A 23629-nucleotide genomic window follows, 5' to 3' on the forward strand; every position below is an offset into this window, starting at 1 on the left:
TGTGGAATGAGGAATTAAACTTTGTTGTATAGCTGAACCAGATACATGGTTGGAAAGGCCGTGACCTGGAGAGTAACATATGTTAGTATGAAGATTCTACATGGCTCCTGTTTTCGAAACACTGACCTTTGAACTTCATGTCGGTACATGTTTGAAGGCTTATAATTCAGCAACAAAAGGGGCTACAGATATCGGGCCAACTGTTATAGAGAGCTCTTGACCTGAGAATAAGCAACAACTGGGGCAATTATCCAAATATGGATAAAATATGGGTTATAATTGGTTAAAATAGTTTGACCCCATTTAACAATTAGATATTTAAAATCTGATTACATAGACGTGTTTACCATCCCACTAAACCCACACTATACTCACATCTCACTATTTGCAACCTCCAATTGTAAGAAAAACACTATTTAAAATAAAAAATAAAAAACTACAATTCCCTTATATCCACACAATGCAGCTTGATACAAATCAGCACTACAGTAGTAGTTCTTCTGGTCTGCAAAGTAGGGTTGTACAATAGGGTTGTAAAAAGATAATCTACTGGATATATTAAATATCTAGTACAGCCAAACTAGTAATTGCACTGCATCTAGATGATCTATGTTAACAAAAAGTAGATATGTTGGTTTATTTCAGATATTTTTAGCCAAAATAGGAGTACAACGCGCAAACTCCGCCCACAACACAAAGCACTTCCGTAACCGTATGCTACCAAAAACTGGTAAAAAATGTTATTCTCATTTTCCAAGGAGAAAACTTATTAAAGGTGATAGCCTTAACATGAACATAACGTATTGTTGAGTTATCAATTTGTTTTTCTGTGGAGAAATGTTGAAGATATCATTTAAAAAGCGGGTGTCTGTATACATTTGGTCCAATATGTGCTGTAAAAATGTTAATTGGTTTAATAGAAAGTCAATAAAGATAAAAAAAAAAAGAAAAAGCGGGTGTCTGTGAAGAAAATACTTCTGGGCGGAAGTACGTAATGCAAGCTACGTGGTTTCAGCGATAGCAACATCAATAGCAACCACCATAGCAACGAACTAAAGATACAACTAAAGATAATGCATTCACTGAACGAAGATTATGAAAACAAATGCAACTGTAAGATTATTCTTAACACCAAAGCTGGCTATATACCTTGTACTACAAGGATTAAAAAGGTTACCCCTACGGAACAAAAAATATATGGGAATATACTGCAAAATATAATATATTGCATAATACCTTTCATATATACATATGCGAAACTAGTGCTTATATTTATCAATATACTGCAATATATGCATTGACCATGTATGGCTATATACTGATACATATTAAATATTTATAAATGAAAACAAAAATAGGATTACATATAATTTTCACAAAGTTGTATCCTTTATTGTGTATATTGCACATACCTGTTCCCATAAATGTGAATGTATTGTTAAAAGACAGTAAATGCTAAAAATAAGTCTTATTTCATACGTTTTTCTCAATATGAATATAGGGGGATATCTTTTTGTGTAAAGTTCTATTATTTTGGTATTTTAAAGTTTTTGGGGTTACTATTGTACATACAGGCGTGCTTGTGCTTTATATTAACGAGCTTGAATATATGGGGCCAGAATGAGGTGAAAATGAAACTTTGTCATAGGACAAAATGAGAGATATTTATACACCCTCAAGTACTCTAGTAAAAATGTCAATTCCATGTTTTCAGAGAAGGAGAAACAACAAGAAAACCCGCAACAGAACTTTTATCGTGAAATGCTGATAGGAAGTGCCAGACAATGCAAACTAGTTTCTCTGGTGGAAGAAAGTGAAAAGGCAAACTGCACAATACAACAATTGGCCTTTTGGATAACGGAAATATTGGATGCGATGAGGTCCTTCCCAACACCCAGCCCTAATGAACAAATAATGAAACAGATTTATAAAACAAATACTATTTAATTAGACTGGAATCAATTCTGTGCAATACAACTTTATTGTTGTCCACATGGCCCAGTTTAAGGGACACAACATTTGTTTCTTTGCACCATCAATGTGACAACAGTATTTTTAGCAGACTTTCCTTTATGATACAGTCATTCCCATGTTCTCCTGCGGTTCCCAAGATGGGGGCCAGGCCTTTTGGCTGAAAGAAATGGCAAAATAAAACATATACAAATTCTGTATTTAATTTCTGAAATAGGTTAAATATAAGTGTTGTAAAGGACTGTGATAACAAACAATGGACAGTGAATGCTACTGGTGGGTTTTTTAATTGACAGTCGAAACTATGAATCAGTACAGCTTTAGCGTCATCTGAAAGTAGTTCCGCCAAAGGAAATAGAAGTACGTTGCATCAGATAGTTTAGTGCGGAGCTAATGAGTGTTCTCCAAAAGTTTATTTCAAGTTTGTGCGTGCAGCTAGAAGTAAGTTCAAATGTTCTTATCTTTGTTATTAATACATTTGTGTATTGTTGCGGTTTAAGATAATCACAGACTTCAGATATTAATGGCAATACTGTATGCGTGTGTACAAAGATTCAGCAATTGCTATTCCTTTGTGTGCATTAATGTGATTATGATAGGTTATGACAGCTATTTATGATGCTTATCAGACCCTTTATGTGGATTACATGCTTATTTGCACGTGTACCTATAAATGCCTCAAGATTAACGTTCTAAAATTGCACCGTCATTTGTTTACATAAGACCGCCGGAATGGCGCTAATAATGTTACGGCCGCAGGGTTCGAGTCCCGCTCAGAGCAGGCTGTACATAATGTTGATTATTGTAATTATTCATTGAAAACAGTTAATCCTAGAAGTATTTTAATGCCTTTGTAACTATATAATATTGTTGTAAATGTTTATTGTTGTTATAATTATTATTGTGTACCCTTTATTTATCATTATTGTATGTATACTTTCAGAACCACACATACTCACATATCTACAGTGGAGAATAAAAATTGAAGAAGAAACATCAGAATCCTTGCATTCTAACCGGATGTGCCATAGTGATTGCAAACCTTTACTAACCAGCCCCAAATGAATACTTCACAACATATGGTCCTTCGAGCCGGATTGCAATTGCTGTGGAATTTATGAAAATGTCTTCTGACCAAAGGAGTAGAGAAAGAAGGCCTGCTGATGTGCGTCCTAAACGACAAGTGCGACCACCAGCCTGGTTGGAAGATTATGATGTTTCTCTCCCGCACTATGATGAACCTTCACCTGTTGTTCAAACCGCGCCTCTCACCACAGAGGAACAGGAGCCTTATCATCGTATTGAGAGGGTAGCCGAGATGACCCCCCTCCTTCGACACTTCGACACTTCAACTGGACTCAGGCAGAAGCCGTTTACCCATTCTGGCCAGGTGGAACAGATGTATAAGAGCACACCTGTACCTCACCACAGTGTATCAGGGGATGTATCCTCAGAGATATTGGAGGCTATTCAACAGCTCAAGATGGAGAATCAGAAACTACAGTCTACAGTTTTAGACATGCAACGAGAAATGCGAGGTGATACTGTGGTTCCATTGCACCATAGGTCAGTGCCACCATCACATGACAGAGCCCCTTCGCAACCATGGCGGCTACCTCGTGCCAACCTGCCATACTCAGAGCAGCCAACTGATAGTTACCAAATTCAGCCTCACAGTAAATCGACATGGGATGTTAGTAGAGCCCCTATACCACACAAAGAGGAGGATTGGCCACCCCCACCTCCACCAGTAGCTGATGATGTCCCACTTCCTCGAACTGCAGTGAATAAACCACTACCTCCACCTCCAACAGCAGCTATCCCAGACTTAGTGGAGGAATTAACTGCATGTTTGCGTAGACTAGGCAGGACATCACACCCACCTTCGTGTCCAGCGACGCCTGAGTACTTTGAACCAGATGATGGTTCTTCAGTGGCATCTGATGCGCAGAGGTCACATGACATTGATAGACAGTCCAAGTATCCCCCCATACCTCCTCATGTCAGTATGCAGTATCACAAGGAGACTGGTGAGGACTTCCACAACCCTCAGCGAGAGAAATTATATCGAGGTCCTAAACCCACAATTCCAGATTTCACCAAAGGGGACCCACGAGAGTTTGCAAGATTGAAGATCTCCCTGGATAATATTCTGCCTGAAGATGCCACAGAGAGATTTAAATATCAGATTCCTCTTGATCATCTCAAATTTGAGGATGCCCTTCTGATAGCAGACTCTTACACAAATTCAAAGAGACCTTATTCAGACACCATGGCTTCCCTGGCAGAACAGTATGGACAGCCCCACCAGTTAGCTCTACGCCATATTGCTGACCTCATGGAAGGCTCAAGTATCCGCAGTCATGATACAACTGGATTTAAGAAGTTTGCACTTAAGGTCAGAGCTCTCGTGGGCATGCTAGATCAACTTGGTCAAAGTGGAAATGTTGAACTCCAGTGCGGCTCACATGTTACTAGGTTACTATCCAAGTTACCTCAGGACCTGCGAGCTGATTTCAAGAGGTACATGTATCCCCTGGGAGTCTGCATCCCCACACTTCTGAACTTTGCAGAGTGGCTGGAATACGAACTGACAATTCAAGAAAGTGGTTTTGAGTTTATTGGAGAAAGAAGGGAACGCCTTGATCAAAGGAAGGACAGACGTAAGGACGTCAAGTCTAGTAAGACATTTTCCATATTTCACAGCTCAGACCCTTCCCCCACCAATCCACCAACAGAAGGGTCTGGTCCAAAGTGCTACTAGACCTCAAGACAAGGTAAAGGCATACTGTCCCTATTGCTCCAACACCCACATTACTTGAATCAGTGCCAGAACTTTAGTCAGCTTACTAAAGAACAGAAGTGCTACTGGGTAAAAACAAATAAAAAATGTTGGCGTTGTGGTCGCACCCACCAAGCAGCACAGTGTCGTCTGAAAACAATCTGCAAAATCTGTAAGGGCAGGCATCTTGAGGCACTCCACGAGCTCAATGATAGACCAATTAGAGAAACCCCTCCTCTTTCGAATCCCACCAGTGAGGTTCTCTACTTGGATAGGCAAGCAGGCTGCAGTAAGGTACTGCTGAAAGTCATCAAAGTGATTTTACGTAATGGAAAGCATGTGCTAGAGACCTTCGCCATTCTAGATGATGGCTCAGAGAGAACAATTCTCCTTCAGGCTGCTGCTCAGAAACTGAATCTTCACGGTAAGACAGAGGATCTGGTACTGAGAACAGTTCGACAGGACATGAAGGTCATACAAGGTAATACAGTTTCCTTCTCAATATCTCCTGCTTGTCAGCCTCAGAAGGTCTTTAAGATCAACAGAGCATTCACAGCAGATCAGCTAGGATTGGCAGAACATACTTACCCTATTAAAGTTCTACAAAGCAAGTACAGCCATCTCAGAGGGCTGCCCATTCCTGCCCTTGACAAAGCTCATCCACTCTTGCTAATTGGCTCTGACTATCCTCATTTAATCACGCCAATTGCACCAGTGCTCTTGGGTCCTTCGGGTGGACCAGCAGCAGTGAGAACGAGGTTGGGTTGGACAGTCCAGGGTCCTGCCAAGCTTGTCCATTATCAGCTTCAGTCTCAACAGTGCCTGAACATTTCCATTATGTCTCCCTCCAATGAACTGTTCAAAAATGTGCAGCAACTTTGGCAACTGGATGTATTGCCTTACAGGAATGAGAAGCTTATCACTAGATCTAAGCAAGATCAGGATGCAGTGAACCTGTTAGAGGCAAAGTCCAAACGGATTGACATCAATGGGATCCAGCGCTATGCCACTCCTCTTCTCAGGGTAAAGCACATGCCAAAACTACAAGCCACAAAGGAAGCGGTAATGGCCAACCTCCGCAGCACAGAGAATCGCTTAATGAGAGACCCTCAAAAGGCAGAAGCCTATCATGACGAAATTAGGAAGCTAGAACAAGCTGGCTATGCAGTCAAGGTACAAGAGCAGATACTGAGTGAGACTGATGAATCTTGGTTCATCCCTCATCATATGGTGAGTCACAACGGGAAGAACAGAGTTGTCTTTAACTGCTCATTCTCCTACAAAGGACAAAACCTAAATGATCTGCTCCTGCCTGGACCCAATTTGGGGTCTTCTTTACTTGGTGTACTGCTAAGATTCAGGGAGCACTCTGTCGCTATCAGTAGCGACATAAAGGGCATGTTTCACCAAGTGAGATTGCTGCCAGAAGACAAGCCGCTCCTCCGTTTCTTATGGCGCAATTTAGACAGAGAGAAACAACCCGATATCTATGAGTGGCAAGTGCTCCCATTCGGGACAACATGTAGTCCGTGCTGTGCTACATACGCTTTGCAGAGGCATGTATTTGACCACAGCCAACCAGGAGACCAGGTACGAGACTCTATTGAAAGATCTTTCTATGTAGACAACTGTCTACAGAGCCTTGCTTCGTTGGATGAAGCCAAATTGCTTGTGCATTCATTAAGAGACCTGTTAGCCACAGGTGGATTGTTACGGCAATGGGCAAGCAACATTCCTGAGGTCATTTGTCATTTACCAAAGGAAGCTAGGTCAGAGAGCAGTGAGCTTTGGCTCAATCAGACTGGGGAAGATCCTCAAGAATTTGCACTAGGGCTACGTTGGCTGTGCAATTCAGACACTCTAAAGTATAAGTGCCGTCTGCTAGACTGCCCGAAACCAAAAATGAGGAACATATACAAAGTGGTAGCAAGTCAATATGATCCTCTCGGGTTCATTGTTCCCTACACAACTAGGGCCAAAATCCTCATTCAGCATCTTTGGGCAAAACACAGAGAATGGGATGATCCGGTACTGCCAGAAGATCTCCTTCGAACTTGGCACTCTTGGCAGGGGGAATTGCAACACCTGTCCCAGATCAACTTAACCCGCTGCTATGCAAGTCCAAAGATGGATGTTCCTGACTGCACTCGACAAATCCATGTGTTCTGCGATGCCTCGGAAAGTTATGGTTCTGTTGCATATCTACGAACAGAAAACCCAGAGGGAGGTGCTGAAGTGTCATTTCTCACTGCTAGATCAAGAGTGGCCCCTAAGCGACAGCTATCCATGCCTAGGTTAGAACTGTGTGCAGCCCTTACAGGTGCTCAGTTAGCTTCTCTTGTTAATAGAGAGCTTACATTAGACATTTGTTCCTGTTTCCTCTGGACTCTCCACCACAGTCCTAACATGGCTACAGTCTGACTCCTGTCGCTTTAAGGTTTTTGTGGGCACACGAGTTTCTGAGATTCAGGAACTAACCAGTGATCACACCTGGCGTTATGTTGATTCTACCAATAATCCAGCAGACGACATCACCCGTGGAAAAACTTTGGTAGAATTAGCAACAGATAATCGGTGGAGACAAGGACCAACATTCCTCTGGCAGCCACAGGACCACTGGCCCATTACCCCAGGCCAAGGTATCATTGATAGTTGTGAACTGAGGAAATCTATCTGCTGCAATCATGTAGCTGTCGCTGAAGATCACTCGTTCCCAGATCCAAATCAGTACAACAGTTTTAAAGATTTAATTGAAGCAGCTGTACTCTTACGCCATGGGGTGGCTGGGAAACAGGGAAATCCAACAGCGGATGACTACAAATTGGCAGAAACAGATCTCCTAAGAAAATCTCAACAAGATAGCTTCCCTGAAGACTTTGACTGTGTAGCAATGGGCAGACCAGTACAATCATCTAGCCGTTTGATCACCCTCGCACCTGAATATGACCCTGTATTCCAGCTTATCCGAGTCGGAGGTCGACTCCGCCGCTGTAAACAGCTAGATCCAGATACTATCCACCCAGTGGTTCTAGACCCAGCTCACAAAGTAACACAACTCCTCATTCAGGATATGGACAACCAACTCTGTCACCCAGGTTCTGAACGTGTTTTTGCAGAGCTTCGCCGCCAATTCTGGATTCTTCGAGGTAGAGCAGCTGTTAAAAAACAACAACACTCTTGCTTTGATTGCCAAAAATGGAGAGCCAAGCCAGTTGTGCCCCTAATGGCAGACCTACCCCAAGCTAGGCTGCAACTGTTTAAGCCTGCCTTCTTTTCTACTGGTATGGACTGTTTTGGTCCCTTTACAGTGAAAGTAGGAAGACGCAATGAAAAGCGTTGGGGCATCCTTTTCAGCCTCACCACACGTGCCATCCACATAGACCTCCTACACAGTCTTGATACAGACTCCTTTCTGATGGCACTGCGTCGTTTTATTTCTCGTAGAGGTAAGCCTTCTGAGCTACTTTCAGATCAAGGCACTAATTTCAAAGGTGGGGACAGAGAACTCCAGGAAGCCTTTAAAGCTTTGAATCCTTCATTGCAAGCACAACTGGCAAAAGAACAAATTCAATTTAAATTCAACCCCCCCAGTAGTCCACACTTTGGAGGAGCTTGGGAAGAAATAAGATCCATCAAGTCTGCACTATATGCCACTTTGCATCAAAGCATGACCGAAGAGGTATTAAGGACAGTGCTGATAGAAGTGGAAGGAATCTTAAACTCCAAACCTCTGGGTTATGCATCAACTGATGTTGCAGACCCCAATCCCGTCACACCCAATCTTCTCCTCATGGGGCGGCTCGATCCATCGCTCCCCCAGGCTGTCTACCATGAATCAGAACTTTTAAGTCGTCGCAGATGGAGGCACACACAAGTCCTTGCAGATCAGTTTTGGAGACAATTCATCAAGTATTACTTTCCTAACCTACAGACCCGTTCCAAGTGGCAGAAAGACACTGATTACTTACAGCCTGGCATGATCGTGATGATCCTAGACCCTCAACTACCCAGAGCTGTCTGGCCAGTAGGACAGATCACCAATGTCTTTCCTGGAGCTGATGGACGGATTAGGACAGCAGAGGTGAAAATAAAAGACAAAGTATATACCAGACCAGCAGCTCGTCTTATTAAATTACCATCCATCCATAACACTGACAAAGCGGAGACAAGTCCTTCTACATAAAGACGAATTTGACTGTGCAAATTCGGGGGTGGCTGTTGTAAAGGACTGTGATAACAAACAATGGACAGTGAATGCTATTGGTGGGCTTTTTATTTGACAGTTGAAACTACGAATCAGTACAGCTTTAGCGTCATCTGAAAGTAGTTCCGCCAAAGGAAACAGAAGTGCGTTGCATCAGAAAGTTTAGTGCGGAGCTAATGAGTGTTCTCCAAAAGTTTATTTCAAGTTTGTGCGTGCAGCTAGAAGTAAGTTCAAATGTTCTTATCTTTGTTATTAATACATTTGTGTATTGTTGCGGTTTAAGATAATCACAGACTTCAGATATTAATGGCAATACTGTATGCGTGTGTACAAGATTCAGCAATTGCTATTCCTTTGTGTGAATTAATGTGATTATGGTAGTTTATGACAGCTGTTTATATGCTTATCAGACCCGTTATGTGGATTACATGCTTATTTGCACGCGTACCTATAAATGCCTCAAGATTAACGTTCTAAAATTGCACCGTCATTTGTTTACATAAGACCGCCGGAATGGCGCTAATAATGTTACGGCCGCGGGTTCGAGTCCCGCTCAGAGCAGGCTGTACATAATGTTGATTATTGTAATTATTCATTGAAAACAGTTAATCCTAGAAGTATTTTAATGCCTTTGTAACTATATAATATTGTTGTAAATGTTTATTGTTGTTATAATTATTATTGTGTACCCTTTATTTATCATTATTGTATGTATACTTTCAGAACCACACATACTCACATATCTACAGTGGAGAATAAAAATTGAAGAAGAAACATCAGAGTCCTTGCATTCTAACCGGATGTGCCATAGTGATTGCAAACCTTTACTAACCAGCCCCAAATGAATACTTCAATATTTTAAGGATAGCCTCTGACATGGATTATAAACCCTGTTAGGCTTCTACATATTTCCCTGATAGAATGGGGTGGAGAAAGCAGAAGAGAATGTAGAAGTATATTATTGTCACTTTGTAATGACATTTTAAACTGTCCATGTATGTTGTAGTTGTGTAGCTTAATCTCTCTGTAGGCAAAAACTGATGCCACATGTGGAGAGGTCTTAGTTCATCCGAATTAAGCAGCCCTTTTGACTTCCCAATAAGAAATGTAACACTGGTCCAGGCGCTTATTACATAAACATAAATAACTTCCAATTCATGGTCAATCAGACAGGCTTCTTAATTAGGTTAACTGTCCCTCTAAGGACAACTCATAAGTCAGTTAAACAAGAAAGCTGATGTTACCATGATGGACACGGGAGCCAATGGACCAGGACTTCTTTACAGCCCTTGGGAAGAGGGTAAAAGACAAACCATGTCATACTTTTATTTCATAATTAAATATTTCATTACATTTTTCCTCCCAGCCTCTAAAAATCAATTGCCATATAATTACCAAAACATCAAAGTTTTGGTTTAATATTTAGAACGCTCTAACAGCAAATGATTTAACATGTTAACTACTTTTTATTAAGACTTTTCTGACAAAGGCACCAATTTCAGCACTATTCTCCTGGTGTAGTATAGTATCAATTTATGCACCTACAGTCGTACAGAATGTTCTCCGTATAGCTGCTCACCTTTTTTTCACGTGTCTTGGACACATATTGCACTGGGAAAATGTCCAATGTGCTGTGATACTGGCAAGCTGTAAAGAAAAATTAACAAATTAAGTAAGTACAAACCATTGCAATGTAACCGTATAAACCCACAGAAAGGGTATTGTATGATTTCTCTTTGAAATATAAAAAATCTAAAGTAAATGCACATCATAATTTCCCCGGATTATTCCGAAGCCCCAAAAACTCCAATGAAAAATAACAGTTTTATATTTTTATAAAAGCTATTAGATTAGGATTAGTTAAGAGTTTAGGACTTATTATTTAATTAATTTTGAATTAAAAATACTTCATAGCATTTTTCCTACCATCATCATTGTTTTGGCTTCTTTTACTTTTCCTTTTAGCTGAAATTCTGACAGCTGACTTCCTGTATAGAGAAACAAAAAATGTGTAAATTGCAATAGAGGTGTGTGGTGTCTGCCTTGCAAACCAGGTGAATACTTGTGAGTATACTGCAATGCAGGACAATCTGAAAAGAAAAGAAAAGAAAAGAAAAGAAAAGAAAAGAAAATGTATCTGGCAGTCTGGCAAAGGTAATCAATTATATTAAAAAATGACTGATTGATAAAGTAATATGTACCCGAAACACCTTTAAAACAGCATTGGATAACATTCCAAAAAAAAAAAAAAAATTGTGGAAAAGACTGCAAATAATATTTTTACAGAAGTGCTTTCCTCTCTCACAGTTTTCTCATCTGAACTATACATGAACTATAACTGAACTTGCTCAGAAGAGACGTGTAAGACTTCTTTGAAAAACTTCTGTTTTGTATTATTAAAAGCATTGTTTGACTATACAAGGGTAGATTTTTGATATTTCTACTATGATATTTACTAAATATCTTCTGCATTTCTGCAGTAGTGTACTTGACTTTCTCTAGACTCGACTCACTGAGACACATTTGGAGCAATCTGTGTCAATGTGCTAATATATGACAATATAATATCTCTTGTACATCTAGCCTCTAGTCTGAGAATATGGCTGTTCATATCCAGATATTTACTGAATAGACAAGTATATAAACATATAAACATGCAGGTATAGTTAATCAGGGACTAGAGGATGATTTTATTTGATCAATATTGTGTGTGAAAGGCACCGTCCCAGCATCCTCATGTGACATCACTGTGTTACAACAACACCAGCAGCACAAAAACAGAGACAGGGTCAGCTGCAGGTCACCAAAGATGAATGCTACAACACAAACTAACCCCTAACCCTAGCACTAACCTCACAGAGCTTTCTCCACACACAACACAACCTGCCATGAGCCACAGCTGCAGAAACACACTGAAGCAGGGTTTGTCAATCTGAAATCTGAATTCATCATTTAGGATTCGTATCATCTTCACCAAACCTGATCCATAGATGCCACCCAAGACTGAGGAGCCAATGTTAACTATGTTCATAAAGCATTTAAAAAGAAGCTCTTTTCAGTCTGCAGCAGTCGATGCTCATCTGCAGTCATACACGCGTATCTCAGAATAAACGACAGCAACCGCAGCTTCTGAAAGATGTTGAGATGAAGAGTGACTTTTACAATCAACGACTCGCTCTTTTATTTAGAAGGAGGGACTAATTAGCCACGTTGTGTGTTACTCTTTCTCACATTAATGAGTAACAGGAGTGTAACATTTTCCTTTATCTACAGTCTTATTCTGGTTTTAATTTTGTCTGCTGTTCCTGTCATTCTCTACAGCAGAGATTCCCAACCCTGCTCCTGGCAAAGTTTAGCTCCAATCCTATTCAAACTTCTACTTCTGTGCCTGTATATTAACGAGAGAAAAGATAAATAAGATAAATAATATATTATTATTATTATTTCATCCTACAAGTACAAGCATCTCAGCATCATGAAGAAGTGAAATCTGCAGAGACAGAGTTTATTGAAGGACAGAGAGAACATGAAGATCCAGAACCCTGCAGAATCAAACACACTGAAAAACAAACAGGTTGGTGTTTATTCTTCATCCTTCATCAATAACGCTGAAGACTCATTAGCCTACCTGGATCAGAAAAAATGTTTTCTTCTTCTAAGGGAGATTGGGAAAGTTTCTGAATTTCCGCCTTCTGCAAGGTTTCTTGCCATAAATTAAAACATCAGCCCAACACATGTACATTTCTGTAATACTGAAGATGTTAACTACTCATCTGAGCAGGAGACAGTGTTATATTATTATAATGAAAGGATGTGTGACGTACACTTTTCTGTAAACAGGCCTGAAGAATCACCTAAAGTTCATTCAGAGGAGAAAGCACATTCATGTTCTTTATGTGGAAAGAGTTTTTCACTGCTGCAGAATTTAAAAGTTTACTAGAAAACACACACTGCTGTCTCTGAACTTCACTCTGACAACATTGTTGGTTTGCATCCTGAAGAAACCAAAAAGAGAAAGTTAAACATGAGACGATAACACTCACAGTCATCATAAATCTCTCAACAACACTTAAACCATGTTATCTGCTTCTAACAAATTTATTTCTGAATTTGTGCGGTCCTATTGTTTATTCTTTTCTTTTCTTTCTTTTTTTTAATTCAAAACACTACTTTATTGTCTTTAATGTGGGATGATTCTCTTTTATACACAATGATTGGTAACCCTCAGCTGGACAAAGTAATGATGGAATCAAAAACCAGTTGGACATTGAGCCTATAAACATAAAGAAGCAGAAACTGTAGAACAAGTATTAATAGTACACCTTTATATGATTAGAAATAATTGAAAGTAACAAATAAATACAAATCTCTGCATGTGTGACATTTGCAATAAACATGATAGATAACAGTCCAGGAACAGGGAAAATAATAATGCAGTGTTTAAATGTATTAGGTGGAATATCCTCTCTCCAGTACAGCAGGTGACAGTAACTGTTCAGCTCGAGACCCTCCAGTAAAACCCACGAAGAAGAAGAAAACGAAAGTAACTCCGGAAACATGTGGATAGCAAGAGAAAGCATTGCTCGTTGGATTTGATGCATGCCATGTCCTAGAAAACATTTTTCATTTTCAAGCTTAAAGCACAGAAAAAATGAGCGTTTCAAATGCTTATAAATTCTCTTCTTAGTGGACAAGACTGCAAGTAAGTTTTCTAAAGAGGTTATTGAAAACGAATGTGTTTCTGAAGGTTTTTCTGTATTTCCGCTTCTGTTGTTTTTGTGACGCGAAATCGAAAGTGTTTTTAAACCAGACATTTCTCATTAAGATCATTTGGTTATTCTACACGACAGTGCATTTGTTTGTAACTCACTTTATTTTATACAGTGTTTTTGTTGCTGTTGCTGCTAACTCAACATATTCTCTTCATCTCATGAACATCATCATCTCCAGGTCACACTGAACAGCAGATTGTTGTCTCAAGCCAGTGCTGATCAATCACAGTTTATCTGCAGTATGTCAGAGAAGAGAGGAAAGATGAGTCTCTCACAGAAACAGAGGTAACACTGAGTCTGCTTTCAGAGAATCATTTAAACACTGCTGCAGTTTCAGAGCTTTGCTGGAAAAAACAACACCTTAACAAACTTTGTTTTATATTTACAAATGATTTGCAGAACTTCAGAGCTTCATAACTTCCTAATAAAAAATAACATTGATATTTTAAAAGTAGCCAATAGATGATAAATATCTCAGAAATGAAAATCAGAATCATCATTTACAGTCAGTTTACAGTCGCTCTTCAGCACTGGGTCTGTACTTAATTAAATTATTCCACATCACTGATTTTGGTTTTAAGATCATAAATTGATTGTCAGACATTAAAAATGACTCCACACTTAATTTAAAGGTTTATATGATACTTTTGAATGTTTTAATCTTTCTTTAGTGTGTAATGTATCTGTTTGAGTAAGATCTTCAAAGGTCACAGTCTCCTGTAAAGTGATTTACTCTATCTAACAGAGAACACTGATCCAGAAATTATTAAAAGGCCTTGACTGAAGTCCAGATATTAATTTCACAAATGTGTGTGTCACAATGTGAAATATTAACCTAATGCTGTTCAAAGGTTTACACAAAGAGAAGACGAGGCTTCAGTGAGTTGTAGTGTTGTCGTCATGTTGTGGAGACGCTGTGTTTTATGTTGACACTTCAGGACATAAAGTTGTTAGTGGAGAAGAAAAGGTATAATTTATAACTCTGTTCCTGAGCCGTACGACCCAAAGGTTATCTTGTGTACAGCACGCTTTATGAAGCTGCAGTGCATTTTCTCCCAGCTTCCTGTGTACAACATCAGCTACACACACCTAAATACACTGTACATAAAATACAATAAACCACACCTACATTACTGTATTTGATGTTGGCACTTCAGGACATAAAGTTGTTACAGTGAAGAAGAAATTATAACTTTGAGATTTGTATCTGAAAGGTGAGAGAGTTGCAAATCTCTTTAATTAGATCAGAAACCTTTTAAAGAGTGGTCATATATGGTCCCTTTAATTGAACAAATATTTGTAAAAAATATTTATTCTCACATTTGAAGTACTTCAAAGAAATTGTTAAACAAATGTGAGTCTGTACACAAGAATGACTGCTATCTTTAAACTCTGCAATGTTTCTGTGAAGGACTAGAGAGAATGTGTGTCAATATAAAACACAGATGAAGCTCCTGTAGAAAAGTTTCTCTTCTCTCTCTTTGTGTCACTTATTTCTCATCAGGATCACATGTGTCTGTGAAGAGTGACCGGTCAAAGAATAACGGACCATACTTCAGTGAGAAAAAAACATCAGTCAAAAGGTATTTATTATCTTTGACATTATAATTTTGTGTTGGCTTATTTCTCCACTAAGATGCTTGTGATATAAATGAATGAAATAAAACAATAAACCACTGATTTCCTCTTTATTGAACTCAGTCTGGAGCTTCTTTCCAGTAACACAATCACACAAGCAGCCACAAGGAGGTATAAATTAAGCATGGAAAATAGATCATGCAGCCAAACATGAATATGTCTTTCCATCTTATCCATAGTCATAGATGGATAAATGCATGTCTATGCTGTGCTTCATTACCATCCTCAACAGTGAAGCTCTTTAAATGAGACTGAAGGAGCTCCTGTAGTAAAGTGTTTTGTTCTTTGTGTCATTAGTGTAAGATCAGGCTCACATGTGTCCAGCTCTGTGTCTCTGAAGAGTGACTGGTCAAAGGATGAACCACCGAGATTCAGTGAAGAAACAGCACGAAACCAAACGGTATTTGATGTGTTTCTTTTTTTTGTTTACACAATAGACTGTGTCAGAAAGTGTATCAGTGAATAATTATCATAAAAATAATAATCCATGATTTATTTTGTTATTTATTGTTTTTCTCTTTGCTAAAATGTTTAAAATATACTTTGGTCATATATTTTTTCCCTAAAAATGCAGTATTTTGATTTATTTTATTTACTATCAGGCTTCAGTATGAAACATTAGATCCAGATTTACAGTCTCACAGGAACCACAAGAATTTTACAGACAGTCTCCTGCAGATCTTCCAGGTAATAAAAACACATTTTCAAGAATATTTAATAATTATAATAAAACAAATATGTTATTGAATAAGAATGTTTTAATTTTTAAGAACCTATGAAACAAGAATGAAACATTAAATAATGATAACCTATTTTTATTAATATTTACAGTAAATTAATGTTTGTCTCAAATTTTTTATGAATATTTTTAATAACTGAATGCATAATTTTGACCAAATATAGAGGATTTTTTTCTGTCATTCATTCTTGTCTGTCTTTGTAGGATCTTGAGAGCAAAATAATCACATTTCTGAAGAAAGAATTGGAAAAGTTAAAGAAAATATTACAAAAAGAGAACTTAGGATACTTTGTGAAGGACTTTAATGAGAACAGATGCAGAAACAAAGAAGCAGCTCTTGATCTCACGCTCTGCTTCCTGAGAGAGATGAAGCAAGATGAAGCTGCTGATACTCTAGAAAGTATGAGACTCATAAATCATAATCATAAATGTAGAGAGAAAATAAGATTTAAAAAAATTCTGTATTTTTGTTTCTCTTTAGATGAGCTGGTCTTCATTCATCAGCTGAAGTGTAGCCTACAGAAGAAATATCAATGTGTGTTTGAAGGAATTGCAAAGCAAGGTGACTCTACACTTCTGAAGAACATCTACACAGATCTCTATATCACTCAGGGTTGTAGTGAACAGGTCAATACTGAACATGAGGTGAGACAGATTGAAGTTGCTTCCAGACGTCATGAATCACAGGAGATACAAGTTGAATGCAAAAATGTGTTTGAAGCACCTGAACAAGACAAGCAGATCAGAACTGTACTGACAAAAGGAGTTGCTGGCATCGGAAAATCAGTCTCTGTGCAGAAGTTTGTTCTGGATTGGGCCGAAGGAAAAGAAAATCAAGATATCAGCTTCATATTTCCTCTTCCATTCAGAGAGATGAACTTAAAGAAGCAAGAAAAACTAAGTTTGATGGACCTTATAACTCAGTTTTTCCCAGAGACAAAAGGACTGAACCTTACAAGAAGAAATCAATTAAAAGTCTTGTTCATTCTTGATGGATTGGATGAATGTCGACTTCCTCTAAACTTTAAGGATAATGAGGTGTGGTCTGATGTATCATCACCAGCCTCTCTGGATGTTCTCCTAACGAACCTCATCAAGGGAAATCTGCTTCCTTCTGCTCTCATCTGGATCACCAGCAGACCAGCAGCTGCCAGTAAGATTCCTCCTGACTGTATCGACCGGCTGACAGAGATACGAGGATTCAATGATGCACAAAAGGAGGAGTACTTCAGAAAAAGATTAATGGATGAGAACCAGGCCAAAGAAATCAGTGATCATGTTAAACAATCAAAGAGTCTCTTTATCATGTGCCACATCCCAGTCTTCTGCTGGATTTCAGCCACTGTTCTCCAGAACATTTTAGAGGAGAAAAGAAATAATGTTGTGAAAAACAATCAGGCTGATGATGCCTCCAAAACACTGCAGGAGTCAAATACTGAAGACACTCCTAAGACTCTGACACAAATGTACACACACTTTCTCAGATTTCAGATCCAGCAGAGCAGACGAAAGTATGATGGAGAACATACACCAGATGTTTCCTGGGATAAAGATGCCATCTTTTCACTGGGGAAACTGGCATTTGATCAGCTGGAAAGAAACAATGTGATCTTCTATGACACAGATCTGGAAGCCTGTGGTATTGACGTCTATAAGGAATCAGTGTACTCAGGCATGTGTACCCAGATCTTTAAAGAGGAAACAGGGATTGTTCTTGGTACCATGTACTGCTTCGTTCACTTGAGCATTCAAGAGTTTATTGCAGCCCTTTATGCACATCTGTTTCTAGACCTAAAGAAGAAAAGTATATTTGTTCATGAGTCTACAAAACAGAAAAAGAAAAGTAAAAACATGATTGATTTGCTCAAGACTGCAGTGGACAAGACACTAGAGAGTGATAATGGACACCTGGATCTTTTTCTTCGATTCCTCCTTGGTTTGTCACTCCAGTCCAATCAGAGACTCTTACAGGGTCTGTTAACACAGAAAAATAGAAATGAGCAGAGCAAAAAGGAAATAGTTCAGTACATCAAGCAGAAATTAGAATCTAATCTGTCTCCAGAGAGATCCATCAATCTGTTATACTGTCTGAATGAACTGAACGACCAAACTCTGGTGAAAGACATTCAGACCCACCTTAGCAAAGGAAGCCTCTCATCTGCTGATCTTTCACCTGCCCAGTGGTCTGCTTTGGTCTTTGTGTTGTTGACATCAGAGGAGGAGCTGGAGGAGTTTGAGCTTCAGAAATTCAAGAAATCAGACGAGTGTCTCATTAGATTATCAGCAGTCATCAAAACCTCCAAAAGAGCACTGTAAGTTATTTAATATATTTTGTCATGTTTTGTTCTCATCTTAAAATTACATTAATCTACATTGATACTAGGGGTGAAACGGTTCAACTTTTTCACGGTTTCGGTTTTTGTATCACGGTTTTATGCCACAAGTTTCGGTACAGTTCAGTATGTGCTATGTTTATGGGAAAACGATACTTTCAAACAAAAATAAAGAAAATAAGAATATTCTATCTAACTAAAAGAAACAGCAAAAATAAATACAATGGAGATACAAATAAAAGATTTGTATAAGATTTGTAAAACATTTTTAAAAGATGCAAATAAAATAAACAGTAATTTTCAGTTTTTTTTTAGGTAGGTCTATCATTAGTTTTAAGGTACAGAAATGGAATAAAGTAATCAAATGTAAAACAGCATTGCATATTTGACTGTATAAATTAAAGATTAATCTTTATTAAAGTTACAAAAGCTATTCAGTTAAGAGCAGTTAGTGATTTCTCTGTTGTTGCTGTTCGATTAATATTAAGAGAATGCACTGATCCAGTTCGTTCAGCCGGCTATGTCTGCTGTAGGATACTTACCAAGACGTGCTTTTTGACATAATTTTTGTGTGAATTTCTCCATTCAAACACAATACTTCAGAGAGAGCGTAATATTTGTGTGTTCTGAGACATGGGTTTGCATGCTTCAGATGAGTGCACGCATAAATAATCTCATTTTGCGCACGAGCTTGCGTCCTCTGGCTCTTAAATTTTAAACTGGCAAAGCTTCAATGAGTTTAGTTAAAACACAGATATCAATGTGTGCTGTTCAGGTCTCACCTGTGTGTGCGCTATCAGCATCCGGGTGATGAATGACTGCTCATAATCAAGCATACGGCATTCGCATTGAACAAGAGTGAATGGTTTGTGCAGTTTTTTTTTTTTATTATTCATGGCTGTTGTTGTAATGTACTGGGAAGCCAGAATGCGCATCCATCAGCAGAAACATACATTAGCTGAACCCTGTATATTACAGATGCGTTGTCAGATTTAAGTTGAACCGCGGTCCTAGCGCATGCCGAAGCGTTTGTGGAGAACTGTACAGTTCAACTTCTACAACTTCTGCTATAAAGGAAATATACTCTTGCATAACCTCAATGCATAGATTATTAACCTCCAGATTCTCCACCTCAAGACACTCATCAAGATAGAGCAGCACTTTTAAAATATATCATCATCATCGCTGTTAATGATATAAACCTATTTTTCATTTACATATTTTAAGTTTTATTCAAGCATTCTACTTTGTTTTATATAGGAAATTTGAATCAATACATTTCTAATATATATATATATATATATATATATATGCTGTATATTTACTGTTCATATAAAAATAATTGCCATAAATTTATTTTTTGTATTTAACAAATGTACTACATGTATCTAACTCTGTGATTTGATTTATTTCTCTTGTAGGTTAAATGATTGTGGCTTAACAGACAAAAGCTGTCCAGCTCTGGCTACAGGTTCTTGGATCAGATACCAATCTGAAAGAGCTGAACATGAACAATAATAATCTGCAGGATTCAGGAGTGGAGCTCCTCTGCACTGGATTGAAAAATATTAATTGCAAATTAGAGATGCTGAGGTAAGTTTTGTGACAATCATTAGTGTTTGGTTAGAATTCAGATCCATCTGTTAACATGGACCTAGATGATTTGCCACAGAATTTAGGACAGAACTACTTCAGCTTAGTGAAATTTGTAGGCTTTAATTCCAGCATGAACTCTACATTACAGGGCCCTCATTTATCAACAGTGCATACACACAGATGTGTGTAATGAGTGCATAAGAACAGTTTCACACAAAGTGTGGGATCTTCCAACTTGATCTATCATCTTCCACTGACGACCCCCCCCCCCCCCCCCCCCCACAGGAAACAAGACTAAAAATATCTTTTTGCTTATATAGTAAATGCATCTTGATTTAAGAATTTTTAGATATTTTAACTGAAAACAAGACAAAAATAGTAAGTAAGATAAGCCTTTATTTGCCGTGCAGCTGGGAAGTCATTTGAAATGTAGCTATAGTGTCATTGATCTTGCTTTGCTGGAAGATTAGACAAACCATGCACTGTGCAGAGAACGTGTTTTTCAAAGAGCGCTGGTCTGTTTAGTGAGAGCACAGAATGGCTTCTCAGTCAGTACTGCTTTCTTTTTCATTGATTTCGGTGAGGACATTATACATTCACGTGATTTATAAAGGAAGGTGTTGTCACCATATATGGTTTATTGGAGGCGTTTCTGAATGCAAATGACCATGAACCTCGTTTTTTTTAAGTCTAGATCTAGGCACGATGAGTAGACAGAGATCACTGGATCTCAATGTTCTGCATGAGTGAATCAGATCTCTGCTGTACTGCAGGATAAACACTGTACACTCAACACACTGATGTACGTTTTTTCATTGTTACAAGGACACTTTTTAATTCTTTCCTGCTGTTTTTTTTATTGTTACTGGTTTTATAAAAGACTGCTGACTGAAAAAAAACATATGTAACTTTTGTAATGTGGCTATCATCATCATCATCAGCAGTATTTGTCAACTGTCAGCTAAAACATACTGGTAAATATTCAGATTAAAACTGAAGTGTTTTCTCTTTATGCAGTCTGAAGAACAACTGTATCACAGAAGGAGGGTGTCATGTTCTGGCTGCAGCTCTAAATTCAACCCCTTCAAATCTGACAGAGCTGGATCTGAGTGAGAAATAAACTAGGAAACCCAGGAATGAAGATCATCTTGACTCTGTTTGAAAATGTACAGTGTAGACTGGAAAAGCTGAAGTAAGTATTTTAAAAGTGTATCCCCATTAATTACCCAGACTCTAGTGACCCACCACAGTTTCATAAATTTGAAAATATTTTACACTTCCTCATCAGGACTGCCACAATTAATCAAAATAAACTCGACATTGTGATATGGGTTAGTGCAGTTATCAATCACAAAAGTCTGCAATTTAATTAAATATACAGTCTGCAGTGCCACCCGTTTGACCCTCTGGGGCCTGAGGGTGTTTTGGGGGCCTAGAGAAGTTTTGACATGCCCTGATATTTGTGTTTTTTTCAGTTGCTTATAAAAATATAAATGGCTAAAGTCTAATAACACTGTAATCAACACAAACTGGGCTACAATAATATGTGAGCAGCATGTATGTACTGATTGTGTTTTTGAGAAAGCGGTTGTCTCACGACTGAGGTGAGACACTTGAGCAAGGCACCAAACCCCCAAATGCTCCCCTCTAAAAATGATTAAAAACCATGCTGTGTATTGTAAATAATGTTTTATACTTTAAATAACTTTTGTAAGTAGTAAAACAATGCAAACGGAGAAAAAATGTGTTTTAGGTTTATAAATATTTTGAGTCTCCCCTCCCTTGCCTCACAGTGCTTTGGCCCAAATGCCTGCTTTCCTCTTTTACATCACCTCAGTGTTGCAGAGTTTGTGGTTTTCCTGCGGAGTTGGGCTACTTTAACACTGTTGCCACTGGTTGAAGCGACCCCAATAACAACATGATATGAATGCAATTTTTCCAGGGAACCCCCCCTCGAAACGTGATTGGGCTAAACTTGGGCTAGTTTTGAGTAGCAATTGGGCGGGTTTTGTTGCGAAAACTCAGCAACCCTGCATCACCTACACACACACACACAGTCACACATAAACCATAAACACACACACGACACACACACATAAACACACACACACACACACACACGCATAAACACACACACACACACACACACACACACACACAACATGTCCAGTGAGCGAGAACAAAGTCAGTAGTTACTCGACTAGGAACTCAACTGTCAAGGCTATTTTATTCACTTAAACATCGGATGTAGTAATTAATTTCTGTATTTTTCAATGAGTCCGCTATGCTAGCAATAATAATGTTCGTTGTCGCAGCGCGACTACGACAGCTTGAAGATGTCTGCGCTGTCTCGGCACAACCACAATAGATTGAAGTTGTCTAATTTGGCACGGTCTCCCTGCTGCAATAATAGTAGTAAGGCTGTGTATACTTGTCCTTACAAGTACAATTTTAGCTGTATTATTTGTGTCCCCTTCAAAAATTGCTCTTGATAAATTTAATGTTTATAGACCAGTTTGGAGAAGATGTCACAGTTACGTCACTTGCAGCTGCACATGCATTGTGGTGGCTGAAAAACACTGGGAACAAGTGGAAGGAAACGGGTCAAATCCATGGAATAAGAGAAAAAATTTGTTCTTGTGCTTTTGGATGTCAGAATCAGAATGCAAATAATTTTTATAGAATAATGTCATCAAAGATGCCATTTGAAGCTAAACGCAGACATTTAAACTGACAAACTATGGATGAAACCTGCTATGATTACCCTACTTTTAAAGCATACATTACATTTTAACAATGGGTTTATATAATATTCATATAGGGGACATATTGTATTAGACCTACAGTTAAAGCATGAAATACTATTTAAACCTATAACATTTTACATTACATTTAGCCTACCTATTTTATCTCACAATTCTGACTTTTTTTTCTTGCAAATGCAAGTTTATATCTCCTAGTTCAGACTTTATAACTTTACCTCAACAACTGCGAGTTTGGCAATTCTGAGGGGAAAAAAAGCCAGGGGCCTCGTGTATAAAACTTTCCATAGATTTCATCCTAAAAGTGTACGTACGCACAAAAAGCTAGATTTGGCGTACACACAAAAAAGTTTTCAGATTTATAAAACCATTCGTATGCCAAAACCTGCACAAAAATCCTTTTATAAAGATCCTGTCAGAGGAAGATTGTGCGTACGTGCATCTTCTCCCCAAAATCACCATATATGGAGCGTACAATGCCTAGTTTTACTATGCATAACCTCATCTGCATGTCATTTCAATGCATATTCCCATCCACGTGACCATGTTTAACACCGTCAAAGGTACAAGATGTTAGGAACATGACATGCGGACTAAAAATGCTATTTGTATAGTACATTACATTGCTGAAAATCATTCACTGTCCTTGTCCTGTTTTCGAAATAAATGTTTCAAAATGAATGTAAAAAAACAAAATTGTATAAAATACTTCTCAGAGAATCTTTTTTAGAATAGAGTGGATCTCATTTCCACTGGCCAAAGCAGTAGTATACAAAAACCCGATTCCAAAAAGTTGGGACACTGTAAATTTTGTGAGTAAAAAAGGAATGGA

At 38.4% G+C, this 23629-nt stretch overlaps 2 protein-coding genes across 2 annotated transcripts in view; one reads left to right on the forward strand and one right to left on the reverse strand.

Moving 5' to 3' along the window:
* Positions 1-23629, reverse strand: part of LOC109084161 (NACHT, LRR and PYD domains-containing protein 12-like) — a 941455-nt gene that overhangs the window by 728282 nt on the left and 189544 nt on the right.
* LOC109062727 (NACHT, LRR and PYD domains-containing protein 12-like) overlaps positions 16343-23629 on the forward strand; it is a 314849-nt gene continuing 307562 nt past the window's right edge. Inside the window, 4 exon segments of the mRNA XM_042748939.1 lie at positions 16343-16506; positions 16588-18418; positions 19861-19909; positions 19911-20032. Coding sequence (XP_042604873.1) covers positions 16473-16506; positions 16588-18418; positions 19861-19909; positions 19911-20032 — 2036 coding nt within the window. The 5' untranslated portion in view covers positions 16343-16472.

This window comes from Cyprinus carpio, chromosome B22 (genome assembly GCF_018340385.1).
Source record: "Cyprinus carpio isolate SPL01 chromosome B22, ASM1834038v1, whole genome shotgun sequence".
NCBI lineage: Eukaryota > Metazoa > Chordata > Actinopteri > Cypriniformes > Cyprinidae > Cyprinus > Cyprinus carpio.